The sequence below is a fragment of the Hyperoodon ampullatus genome (genome assembly GCF_949752795.1).
Source record: "Hyperoodon ampullatus genome assembly, chromosome: 6".
NCBI lineage: Eukaryota > Metazoa > Chordata > Mammalia > Artiodactyla > Ziphiidae > Hyperoodon > Hyperoodon ampullatus.
The window spans coordinates 35,104,652-35,118,221 of record NC_136919.1 but is presented as its reverse complement, the minus strand read 5'-3'; the positions used below and the strand labels follow the sequence as shown (position 1 = coordinate 35,118,221).

Sequence of the window (13,570 nt, the reverse complement as noted above, 5' to 3'; positions counted from 1 at the left end):
GCTCTAGGTACATACCACATGCAATTTATACTTACACAAAACACTGTGCCTATTTAGGGCAGTAAAAACAACCCACCCAATCGATGAGGACTCTACCATATAATAAGTGTGTATGTGGGATGGGGAAGAAGTGAGGGGGAATCAGAACGTATGTTGCCAAGAAATTCTACTCCAGATTGGAATACATTGCTCTTGATTGCCAAGGCTACCATGTAGTCAAAAACCATTGGTGGGGCTTCCCTGGTGGCGCACTGGTTGAGAATCTGCCTGCCAATGCAGGGGACACGGGTTCGAGCCCTGGTCCGGGAAGATCCCACATGCCGTGGAGCAACTAGGCCCGTGAGCCACAACTACTGAGTCTGCGCGTCTGGAGCCTGTGCTCCGCAACAAGAGAGGCCGCGATAGTGAGAGGCCCGCGCACCGCGATGAAGAGTGGCCCCCGCTTGCCGCAACTAGAGAAAGCCCTCGCACAGGAACGAAGACCCAACACAGCCAAAAATAAATAAATAAATTTTTATAAAAAAACCCCCACAATAAACCATTGGTGATCCAGCAGTCCAGTACCTTTGTTTTCTCTGAAAAGCACAGGGAGACATGCACAGGGTACCTGAACAGCAGTTGTTACACATGCACATGCTAGCTGCCGACTCCTTGGCAACTCATTAAACTAGAGATGCTTCTGCTGATTATCTGCAGCATCTTGTACAGTTATATAATTTCAGTTGGGCCTGGATTCTGTAATCATCGTGTTTCAGAAGTTGGGTATTTGTCCTAAGCATCATTATTCTACAATCATTTTTTTGTTAGGTCTCAGTAACAACAATTGGTTGATTCTAAGAGGGTCTTGGCACTTTGAAATCAAAGAAAGAGAAAAGAATCAGACATCCCAAAGTCCCTGAACTGGATGTGCTTCATGATGAGTTTTTACCCTCAGACCACAGAGTGGCCTATAAACACTGACTGCATTCGTGGAAGGACGTGCTCCCTCCTTCAAACTTTTCTTTGCCAGCAGATGTGGTGTAATGGAAAGGTCTCCCCAGACTTAGTTATAACCAGACACGGTAGGAATCATCATCCAGGGTGACAAGGCCATGGAAACTTTTCCCTGGCCACTTCTTGGGATCCCTGAGACTTCTGCATCCTTTTAAGCCTGAGCTCACCCATCCTGTCAAAAAGTGATGAAGGATGGAATCATGAAGGTGATTTTTCTCTGTAGGTTCCCTTCTCAGTCACGATCGTGTTTCTTACCATCTTTATGAACTACTTAGGTGAACAGACGAAAATAGTGGGAAGTACATAGTACAGGAGGAAATGAGAGAAGTTCAGGGTGAAAATGAAAAAGAGAGCAGTGAGAGTTTATAACATGGCTTCTTGGATGCTTGTTAACAAGTCATAGACTACATGGGTCTCCATGGCCCGCACAGCTTTCCCTGGGACATGACATGCAGGCTCCATCCTTTCCCTAATCAGAGAGAGAAGTCTAGGAAAGGCCCTGGTTTGAGAGAAAAAGAAGTGAAAGCATAAAAAGTTGATGTGCACGCTTCCAATATGTGGGTATCTGTGGGTCAGTGTCTGACACTGTGTTACTGCTGGTCACGTACACGGCCTCTGGGCAGCCCTAGCACGAGGGAAAGCCCGCTATCCTTCCCATGCTGCCACCCTCAACTCCCCAAAATAGACAAGGCCACCTCTTCAGTCCATGCTCCACTCCCAAAGCACAGAACAAATGTCCTGATTTGGCCACACCCTAGAAAAGGTTCTAGAACTATTGAAAGTCCTCCTCCTGGAGTCCCTGCTTGCTCGACCCTGACTTGCCTCTGAGCACATGCACTGGACACATGAATTTAATTTAATACCTTCCCAAAGATCACCCAAGGAGCCAAAATCCAGATCCCCTGCCTTTTACTTGCTGGAGGGTGGTGGTGAGAACCCAGACAAACCAGTTTTTTTGTTTGTTTTCTTTTTTGCTGAAGTTAGAATTATCGTTATTGCAAGGATCTTTGCTAATCCAGAAAAATGCATTATCCATCTCTGCATTTTAAAATCTTTAACCATATATTTCCAAAAGACATTGGGAAAACACTGATGCCAACACTTATTCTAGCTCCTGATCATCTTCCTAATTTAGAGGTTGACCTCATAAGAATCAGGTGAGCAGATGGTATCTGATCTTCCGACAAGTCCCGGCATTTTAAGACAGGTCTAGCTGAGGGCCAGAGTGAAAGAGGGAATCAAGTGGTTTTCATGAGTTTGTAGCTAACAGAGGAGCACGGTGAAGGCTGAGAAGCACACAATCCCAAGTTCATCACATGGCCCCAGTGAAGGAGAGCGGAGGGGAGGGGAGGGGAGAGCAGAGGAAGGCCCACTCCTGCCAGGATGGGGTTCAGGAAGCCGGGGCCCTGCTCCCACCCTTCACGTGCTCCTGGCCAACCATGCCCCACAGGGAGGGAGGTTCTGCCCAGCCCTGTTTCCCTGGAAGGCTGGAGAAACTGCAGTTTTCTGATTCAAAGTAAAACCAGAGGCCTTAGGAAGGTTTCCTAAACATCAGATGATGGGCTCCTGCCGTATACTGTAACCTGGAGACGTAACCACCAGCACCAGTGGCCTCATCCCTACCAGGGAACTGGTCCTGAGGCTGGCACTCTTGGCTGAACATATTTCAAGAGAGATCAAAGCAGTGAACCTTGGGGACCAAATGGGAAGGAGAAGAGCCAGGCCAATTGTGTAAGCCTAGAAAGAGTTGGTCAAGAAGCGGTCCTTGAAGAGGAGAGGCAGAGGAGACCGGGGGCGTGGCCCTCCTGAGCACCTGCAAACAGCACTCCCCTTCTTTCTGATGCCCTTACAAACCAACACATCGCGTCTCCTGGTGAGCCTGTGTTAATGAAACCCACTAAGTTGATGCATGAAAATATTCAGGTACAGATGGGGAGAGAGCGCTTACACTTACCTCCATCCGTACTGGAGAAGCTCTGTGGAAACAAAAGCAGGGCAGAGCGTCACTACACACGTGGGGAGATGACCCCTCACTCATTTAACCCATCTTTCTCCCCCAGAACTTGACTGTGGTGGGCAAACCCCATGCTTTCTTTCCTTCTGGGAAATTTGTTTGGGATCCTGAAATTTAAGGGAAAGGTTTACCCTTCCCACCTTATACCGAATTTCTCCTACAAGAGATATATTTCAATTATTCGGCAAATACCCTTGGTTGTGTTGGAGAAGTGATATCAGAAAATCCCATCTTAAAATGAATGTGATTAGACTGCTTTCCTATCAACTGTTGGGTACCTGAGGAAACACGTATTATAAAATGGAGGGAGGGTCCTGAGTTATTCAGAGCCTGCTGGCTTTATGGATTCTCCCTTTGCTACACAGTACCATCTGTTTTCACAGACAGGCATACCTCATTTTATTGGGCCTCAATATTGCATTTTTTACAAATTGAAGGTTTTTGACAACCCCCAGTTAAGCAGATCTGTCCGCACCATTGTTCCAACAGCATTATTTTTAATTAAGTCATGCACATTTTTTTACACATAATGCTATTGCATACTTAATAGACTACAGTATAGTATAAACATAATTTTTATATGCATTGGGAAACCAAAAAATTCATGACACTCACTTTATTGCAATATTTGATTAATTTCAGTGGTCTGGAACCAAACCTGCAATACCTCCAAGGCATGCTTGTACGGTAAAATTTCATGTTTCACTGACGCTTTGTTTTTAGAGTTCATGCTCATTTGATATGGTTTTGTCTTTGGCCTTTTTATAAAGGAAAGACTTAAAGCCACAGGGAGTCTGTTTAATCTGCTTCATAAGAATTGGTTTTAGAATTCTAGAGTCTAATGGGAGATGACTTTTCAGGCATTAGGCATATAAAGGGTTTGGACCATAGGGAGATGGGGTTAATTTCATGTCTCTTCTCTGTGCTTCTGGTGGGTCAGGTGGACCCAGCCCTGAAGACAGGCCACTCTCAGCTTCAGAGGTGGCACTGGTCCTCACGCATCTGCCCCTCAGAGTGTGTGGCTTAGTCTTCTCATCAATACCAACTGGCCTTTTCTCCAATTGGCACCATTCTACTAGTGCTTACTTCCTCAGGGATATAACTGAGAGAAATCACATTTGTTTTCTTCACCTTCTGAAAGTCCTTGAAGGATTTTTCTGTCTCCTTTAGTTTCTCTAGGATGATTTGCTCTTTGGCAGATATCTGGGACTCTTCACTTTCCAGTGCTTGTATTTCCTGTTCCAGCCTGGAAAACACACAAACAGAGGACAGGTTACTCTACTGTCCTTCCACCCCTGGACCAGAGAGCAGCTTCTTGCTGCTGGGTGACTTCCTGGCGGTCTGCATTTTACATGATGCTGCGGTACCCGGCCAAGGCTTTACCTCACAGAGCATCCTGTGTTTCCAGCTTTGCCACTAAGCAGACACTGATCAAAGGAAACCAACCCAGAGGTGCTGCCACCAGGTCACTGCCGCCACTTTGCAGTTTGCTTTGGTGCCTCCCCTTCTCTTCACGTGTACATTCTTAACTTGGAGGTAGATGGTTTTACATAGCATAGGACATACTTTCTGCTGGAGAGCAGCTTCATATTCTCCTATCTCAGGATAACTGCTCTCCTGTCAGCTTGGCCAAGGGTGAAGAGCCAGTCTTGCTCAAAGGGAATATGTTGCCGAGAAATGGCTGATGGCCAGTACCCTTGGGAACCTGCTGTCACCTTCCTCAGTGGCCTAACTCTACTACCAAGAAGACAGGAGATGGAAGGGACTGATATGACTGCCCCCACTCTTCTGAAACTTTCCTCAGTGTTTACAACCCACTTATCTATTTCCTGGAAAGGAAATTTCAGCACAGCCAGGAGACTCTGGGAATATTCCAGAACAGCAGCTACAGTGATGATTTGGGGGAAGTCTTGGCAGCTCTATTCTTTCAATGAAATGACAGTAATAACCATTTAACTTTTCTTGAGCACTAAATCTGTGCCAAGAGCTGAGCTAAGAATTCATGTGGATTATTGTATTCAACCTTCCCGATGACCCTATGACCCTATGAGCCGGGAATTCTCATTTTACAGATGAGATCATGAAGGCTTGGCTTGGTTAAGGAACTAGTTTACTGGTGCAGCGCCTTGAGGCTAGGGTTCAAGTCAGTAAGTGTAACTTTAGACCCTGCTCCTAACTGGTGCTAAACTCTAGACACATGGGCTCTACAGTACTTCACATATGCCCTGCCTTGTTACACATTGAGTGTGCTGGTATACTAGGGTGGTGCTGGAATGCACCAATGCCTTTGGAGGTTATGAAGGGATGGATGTTCCCCTGCCTACAGGACTCCAGATTATTATGCTTCCAAATCGTTTGGTCTGAATTTATTCGTTCATTCATTCAGTTCTGCTTTTGGTCTCCTTCCCTCTGTTGGGCTGGAAGCTTTTCTGCAGAGTCTATGCCTGCCTCCCCCTCCTCCTCTTCCATCTTCTAATCTGCTGTTGGGAACTGGCTAGTGAGATCTTCTGAGGGGTAAGGAACACCAAGATATAGGCATGGGATTTTTGCACTGTATCCCTCAGAGGCCTTTTCTGTTTCCTTACTAGGCATCAGGAAAATGACCTCTGGAAGGATAAGAGTTTGCAGCAATTACTTTGGGTTATGAAGACAAACACTATGTGTAATGGTATCCCCTCCAAATGAACACAGCTTCAGATATACCGATCATTTCCCTCACAGTGAAAGTGGTAGTCCTTATGATCACAGTATCTAGCCTCCTAATACCTATAGAGCCTCCACTCTTACCAATAAGTCTACTTCATTTTATGCTTTAGACAGAGCTACTCCTTATTTGTCCATTTGTGCCCCATGATTTTCCCTCCTTCAAGAAACTCATTTCTAAACCCTAATCATTTTTGAAGTCTTAACGCAGAGATCATCCACCCCATGAGGCTTTCACAGATTCACCACCAGGAAATAATAAGACCAGAGGTCTTATCAAGTCTACTATATGTTAGTGCAATGGTTCTCAACCAAGGTGCTTTTGTCCCCCAGGGCATATTTGGTAATGTCTGGGGATATTGTGGCTATCCATCACTCAAGGAGAGTAGAGGTGGTGCTACTGGCATCTAGTGGGTAGCAACTGATAAACATCCTACAAAGCACAGGACACCCCCCACAATAAGGAATGATTTGCCCCCCCCCCAAATCAACACTGCCAAGGTTTAATAGTTCTAAACCCTGTGTTAGAGTATACACACATTGTTAATTTCCCCTACTAGAGTATAAATTCATCATGGTGAGGGCACAAATGCTCAATACAAGTATGTTGAATGAATGAAAAAAGCTGAACCAAGTTGCAAAAAAGTCATAGCTCAGCCAAGATGAGATCTTCAGGATTTCTGAGACCCAGGTAATTCTTCAGCAAGTTTTGACTTGAGAGGCTGTGTGTGGGCTGAAATGCAAACAGAATCTAGAGGAGAGGGGCCAAGCAACACCAATATATAAACAAAGAGATATCAACCTTTGCTGTTCCAAATGTTCAGCAAACTCTTTACACACATCTGTGTAAATTACTTTGGGAGGAATCAAGGAAAGGAATATGAGCATGGAATAGGGACAACTCAAATGATCTATAAATGGAACTAATTCACTGGGTAGAGGAGCTCTGGGCTAGAGGTTTCCTGGAGAGATTGGATGATAGCACTGGCCAGGTGAATTCTGAGCGATTTCATCTGAATCTCAAAAAACCGAGTACCTCAGCAGATGTCTAGGATGTGGGTAGATTCCATTATTCTAAAACAAATTCCCTCCCTTCCTCCTTCACCTCCATGGGAAGAGTATATACATCCCCGACCCACCGATGTTGGGTCACATGATTTGCTTTGGCCTCATGGTGGGCGGGATGTACTTCCCTGCCCCTTTGGGTGCAGCCATGTGACCTGATTTAGCCAATAGGATGTTAGCAGACACTACACAAACAGAGGTTTGGAATGTGTTTGCCCTGTTGGGCTTGTCCTCTTGTGCCTCTGCTGGCACCAAGAGAACAACTTCTCTGGGCAGCTGCTGTCCCTTCAGCCTGCACCCCGGAAAGAACACGTGGGGAGTAGACAGGAGCCCAACCCAGAGTCAGAAGCCATGCCCAGTCAGATCTGCACCTTCAATTAGAGCCACTCAGCTAAGCCCAGCCTAGATCAGCCAACACCCAGCCTACTCCTCACAGAAGTGTGAGCAAGTACAAATGATTTTTGTTTTAAACCACTGAGTTTGAGAGTAGTTTGTCACAGAGCACTACTGTGACAACAGCTAACTGACACAGTTCAAACATGTACCATAATGTTCATTGCAGCACTATTTACAATAGCCAGGACTTGGAAGCAACCTAAGTGTCCATCGACAGGTGAATGGATAAAAAGATGTGACACATATACACAGTGGAATATTAGCCATAAAAAGAAATGAAATTGAGTTATCTGTAGTGAGGTGGATGGACCCAGAATCTGTCATACAGGGTGAAGTAAGTCAGAAAGAGAAAAACAAATACCACATGCTAACACATACATATGGAATCTAAAAAAAAAGGTTCTGAAGAACCTAGGGGCAGGACAGGAATAAAGACACAGATGTAGAAAATGGACTTGAGGACACAGGGAGGGTGAAGGGTAAACTGGGACGAAGTGAGAGAGTGGCATTAACATACATACACTACCAAATGTAAAACAGACAGCTAGTGGGAAGCAGCCGCATAGCAGAGGTAGATCAGCTCTGTGCTTTGTGACCACCTAGAGGGGTGGGAGGGAGACACAAGATGGAGGGGATATGGGGATATATGTATACGTACAGCTGATTCACTTTGCTATACAGCAGAAACTAAAACAACACTGTAAAGCAATTATACGCAATAAAGATGTTAATAAAATATACATATGTGTATGTTAGAGAGATATATATTATATATGTGTGTATTATATATATTATATCCTAATGATATATTTCCGAATAATATATATCTATATAAATATATGTATATATGTATGTGTATGTATATCCCAATAATACCTGAAGCTAAAAGATTAGAAGGACTATAATCTACCCTCTCCCCATTTCCCTCAATCCTTAGAGAAATCAGGAGGGATACAGAGCACCCCTTCATGAGCGTTAAGCTCGAGAAAATAGGAAAATATCCATGGTAGTTGTCTCTGGGCAATGAGCTATTGGGTGATTTTAATTTTCGTCTTTATAATTTTCAATATTTCCCCAATTAAAAAAAAACCTCATGTATTCCTTATCTAATCAGAATAAAAACAGTAAATCACTTAAAAAAAAATGCCTCCTCTGGCCTAGCACTGAGAAGGCTGCCTTTCACAGGCTGTGGCACTGGAAAGGAGCCAGGGTCCCAGCTTCTCCTGGGTCGAATGGGGGTTAAAATGGGCACAATATCGATTTACATTCAATTCAACCAACACTGACGGAGATTGTCTGGCTGGACTCAAGAGTCAGGCACTACAAGTGATTCTGGAAAAAAGTTGTGTTAAAAATATCTGACTTGGGGGCTTCCCTGGTGGCGCAGTGGTTGAGAATCTGCCTGCCAATGCAGGGGACACGGGGTCGAGCCCTGGTCTGGGAAGATCCCACATGCTGCAGAGCAACTAGGCACGTGAGCCACAACTACTGAGCCTGCGCGTCTGACGCCTGTGCTACACAACAAGAGAGGCCACGATAGTGGGAGGCCCGTGCACCACGATGAAGAGTGGCCCCCACTTGCCGCAATTAGAGAAAGCCCTCACACAGAAACGAAGACCCAACACAGCCAAAAATAAATAAACAAACAAAAAATATCTGACTTAAAAAAAAAAGAGGCTGACTATAAGTAACTCACTTCTTCCGATGAAGCAGGCTCAAGTGATTAAGAATTCTCTGTGACCTGATGCCCACTGGCTGGCCCAATTGTGTCCACTGCCTGGGCCTTATGGGTTTCAGGGCTCTTGGCTATATAGATCAAGTGCTAAAGATTTGGGTCGTGATACTGTGTAACTGAGAAGGAACGGAGAGAGAGAGGAAAAAAAAGCAACAAAACTAGACTTTCACGATAACACCACCTGAGTTTCATCCAAAGGGAATGAACTCAGGAAATCGACAGCTTATATAAGTCTGAGTGAGTCAGATCCAAGCAGCAGCTTTCTCTACACATGCATATGTGGGCACTGGACGGCCCAGACTGACATCTTTTCGTGGAAAACCTGAGTCCCAGGGCTGAGGAGCTTCCCAAGAAACCGAGTGTCATGGGGTTAATAAGAGTCATCCCAGTTGGGCTAGAAATGTCAGTGTTTTGTAGTTTCATGACCGAAATCTAATGCAGTCTTCCCTGGAGGAGCCAAGCTAAAAATAAAGAATTGGCAGGAAGTGTAATTTACACTCAAGGTTAACCAAGGCTCTTTAGGCTGAGACAGGTGCATGTGCACGTAACAGCCTCTGACTGGCTTGCTCAGTTTCTCCTCAGCAAGCAGCAGACTGTAATAGACAGTAAAGAAAGGTGACACACTGCAGCTGTGGACGTTCAATTTACTGGAGATGAGGTTGCAGTCCTGGCCAAATGGTCTCATAAAATTGACCTAACCCCAACAGACCTTCGTAATGGGAAAATACAAAGGACCTATGGCGCTATAAAGTGCATAGATCATTCTCTCATTTCAAAGTCCATGTATATATCCATCCATCCAACTTAATACAAGCACCTTCCTTCCATCAGGCACTGCGCTGAACATCAGGGACAGAGAGCTAAATCAGCCACGGTGTCTGCTCAGGCGAGCTCTTGGTAAAGTAATGAGAATAGCAAGTAAACACAAAAATTGCAAGAGAGCCCAAAAAGAGCTGGAGGAAAGAACAATGATTTGGAAAAGTGTCAGTTCCTCCGGGGACTCCAAGTTGCCTGCCCAAGATCTCTTCTCCCCTACTCCCATGCTAACAGAATCCTTATTTTGTGGGGGATACGTGGCAATGTACCCAGCTGAAAATTTACACATCCAGCTTCCTTTGCATAGAAGGGTGGCCACAGGACAGTTCTGGCCAATGAGATGTATGTAAACATTGTTGGGCGAGACTTCTGGGAAAGCTGGCATATGCCCTCAGCCTTTCCCTTCTTCCTGCCTGGTACAGGGACCTGGTGCTAGAGAGATGTATTAGCTTCCAACTGCTGCTGTAACAAGTGACCACAAACACAGTAGTTTCCAACAATATCAACTTACTATATTACACTTCTGTGGGTCAGAAGTTTGACATGGGTATCAACAGGCTATAATCAAGAGGTGGCTGAGTTCTGTTCCCTTCTGGAGGCTTTAGGGAGGAATCGTTTCCTTGCTTTTTCCAGCTCCCTGAGGCCACCCACAGTCCTTGCCTCATGGCTCCCTCCTCCATCGTCAAAGTCAGCAATGCTGTAGCTCTCTGACCATTCTTCCCCAGTCACATCTCCCTCTGACTCTCTTCTTCTGCCTCCTCTCCACTTTTAGGGATCCTTATGATTAGACTGAGCCCACCCAGATAATCCAGGGTAATCTCCCTATGTTAAAGTCAGCTGTTTGGAGAACTTAATTCTGTCTATAACTTTAATTCCCCTTTGCCATGTAACCTAACATACTCACAGGTTCTGAAGGTTAGGATGGTGACAACTTTGTGTGTGGGGGTCCATTACTCTGCCTACCATAAGGCATATGATGCTGTAGGTGGAGTAGTCATCTTGTGTCCAGAGGGGCAAGAGTCTGCTAAGGATGGCTGAGTGTGCAGAAAGAGAGAAATTGCCTGGGTTCTAGTTAGCACCCTGGAGTGACGACACCAGCTCTGGACAGTTCGCTCCAGATTTCTTGCTGTGAGTTTAAGCCACTATTGTGATTACAGCTGAATGCAATTTCCAACAGATACAAAGTGGTGAGAAAAACTTGACTTGAGGAGGTGTTATGTTAGCTGGGCCTTGAAGGATGCCTTCATCGGGTGGAAAGAGAAGAAAACGTGCCAGGCAGAGGAGACATCACAGACCGAGGCCCAGAATATAATACGTCCCTCCCTCACCCAGGAGCATGTGGCCTTGCATGGTCTTTTCAATCACTGCACACTCTGCCCTCCAATGGACACAGCTCAGCAAGATGCCTCAGAGACGTCCCCAATATTCCTGTCCCTCGTCCCCATTGCTCACTTTGTGCTCTCATTCTGCTGGGCCTGGACTGGGCCAGAAATACCTGGCCTTCCAGGCCCTGCTGGGACCCTACCTTCCCTCATCTGCAGTGGCAGAAAACAAGGCTCAAACAAAGAGAGACGAGAACAAGAGAGGCTGGGTGAGAGGGACCCTGGCCCATTGATTCTCTAGCTCCTGCTTCCCATGATTCTCTGTGGCACCTCTGCCCTTCTTACTCATAGGAGCCAATCAATGTTCCCTTCGCATGGCATTTCTCAGTGGAATCCAAAAGAGTACAGACTAATACAAACTGGGTTTCCAACAGTCTTACTGTTTGGAAAAGGCTTTGCCTATAAACTCAGGTGTATTTCATTTTTTTCTTTCTCCATCAGTGATGGTTAGAATAATTGTTATGATACTAACAATCCTAATGTTGTTTTTGTTATGTATATACTGCTTATATGTAACAATCATAATAATGAGGAGGATTTTTGAGTGCTTACTATGAGCTAGGCACCGTTCTAAGTGCTTTACATACATTATGATACTTAACCTTCACAATATCCTATGAAATAGGACTTCTTTCACTCCCATTACACAGATGAAGGACATGAGATACAGAAAGCTACTGACTTGCCCAGGGTCACAAAGATAATGGGGCCAGGATTTGGACCATGGTACTAGAGAACCAGGACTCTTTGCCACTGCTTTCGACTATCTCCCTAGGACCATTTCTCCTTTTCCCTCACTTCCTCAAGAATGCATAGGGCAACACAATGGATTTTTCATGCTCACAGAACCACAGAAGGTCAGGCTGTAAGTGGAAGCCATTTAATCGCATTGATTTCCAGAAACATGAAGCCCCTGAACTGTTCTCCAACCAGCAGTTATCCTACCTCTGCTTGAAATCCTCTGCACACAGGGAATTCACCACCTCCCAAGGCAGCCCTTCCCTCTTGGAACAGGGCTCACCATCAGCACTGGTCAGTGAAAGCTAACCAGCTTTCACTCATGGTCTGAGTTCCATCCCTTGGAAGTGCAGAGGTCAAGTTTAGCTAACACCCTGACTTGTGGGCACTCCATTTGGGAAACGGGAAGACCCAAGGCAAATGGAACTCACTACTCAGTGGGGAGCATGGGTGATACGAACTGGGGCCCAGAAGTGGGTGGGGGGCAGTGGGAAGAGTAGAAGAGGAAAGGGGAGAGTGACCAAGAGGAAGGGGGACTTCTGGGCTTCTTCACGGAGCCCACTCAGCACCAACGAAAAGCTGAGGCAAGGGGAGTGGTAAAGGAACTTCACAAAATCCTGGGGACCCTAAGGACATTTCTGAACAAGCCCTGAGCAAGACCAGTCTATTCCTCACAATGGACCCATTACAGCTTTCCTCACTGTCGAGGGACATGGGCCCAGGTCACACACATAAACTGTGAACAGGTCAACCATTGCTGCTCAGGCGACATGCATTAGAGTCTTAGTAAATACTTCCAGAATGAAAAGGAGATGCTGACAGACCGGCCCAAGGTGCTGAATTCAGGCCTGTTCTCTCCCCTAGAACTGAAATTTCATAGTTGAGCAGTCAGGTGGGGTGCCTGTCTGACCAACCTGCCAAAACAAGAACCTCAGGGAGAATGTTTGCTCCTCAGAGGATAGGAAAGCTGCCCGCCTCTTTATGCATCCAGCACAAGGCAAAACATTAAAGAGGCTGTGAGTTGTTCACCAATTCCCATCCTCCCCTTCTTTCAGTGCGATGTAACCCCTACAGTTAAGCTGGGCATAGGGCACACAGAATAATGTGCACACTCCCTAGCATCTTTTGCAACCATGGGTAGCATATTCTGGCCAAAGGGATGTAAGCCAAAGTGTTGTAGGGCAGCTTTTAGAACCTTCTGTAGCCCTTTCTTCTTTCAGCCCTTCCTTCATCCTTCTGCCTGAAATGCACAGATGTGCAGGTGAAGCTCTCACTGCCATCTTGGACTCTGAGAACAAAGATAGGAGAGGGCTAAGCTGGAAGAAGGCTGGGTCCCTGAGGAATTCCCAGCACACAGCCACCACACAGCTCTTGACTGCCTACCTGTGGATTTTTCCTGGAGGGAGAAATAAACATCTTGTTTAAGCCACTGTTACTGTGGGTCTCTGTTACTCGCATCCACCTTTAATCCTAAGTGATGCAAGACATTTACCATGTATTGTTGACTTTTGAAGGAATGCTCCTTGAAGCACACTGCGGATGTGGGGCCATAGATAATCAGAGCCTAGAGCCTCATTAATGTCTCAGCAGCAAAAGAAGGGAGAAATGGGCAATCGTGAGGTATGCGATTCATTCCTGCTAATCAACCCTTATAAAATGGGGCTCAGCTGGGTCTGTGCTTCATCCCACCCCACCCCACATCCCTGCCCCATCCAAAGTCTCAGCAGG

General features: G+C 45.8%; 1 protein-coding gene across 4 annotated transcripts in view; it reads right to left on the bottom strand.

Moving 5' to 3' along the window:
- PALM2AKAP2 (PALM2 and AKAP2 fusion) overlaps positions 1-13,570 on the bottom strand; it is a gene marked incomplete at both ends in the record, with an annotated part of 349,406 nt that overhangs the window by 215,210 nt on the left and 120,626 nt on the right. For all 4 annotated transcript variants that reach the window (XM_079707064.1, XM_079707065.1, XM_079707066.1 and 1 more), the window contains 2 exons: positions 2,948-2,969; positions 4,139-4,253. In XM_079707064.1, the coding sequence (XP_079563190.1) occupies positions 2,948-2,969; positions 4,139-4,253 (137 nt within the window). The remainder of the gene's footprint in view (positions 1-2,947; positions 2,970-4,138; positions 4,254-13,570) is intronic.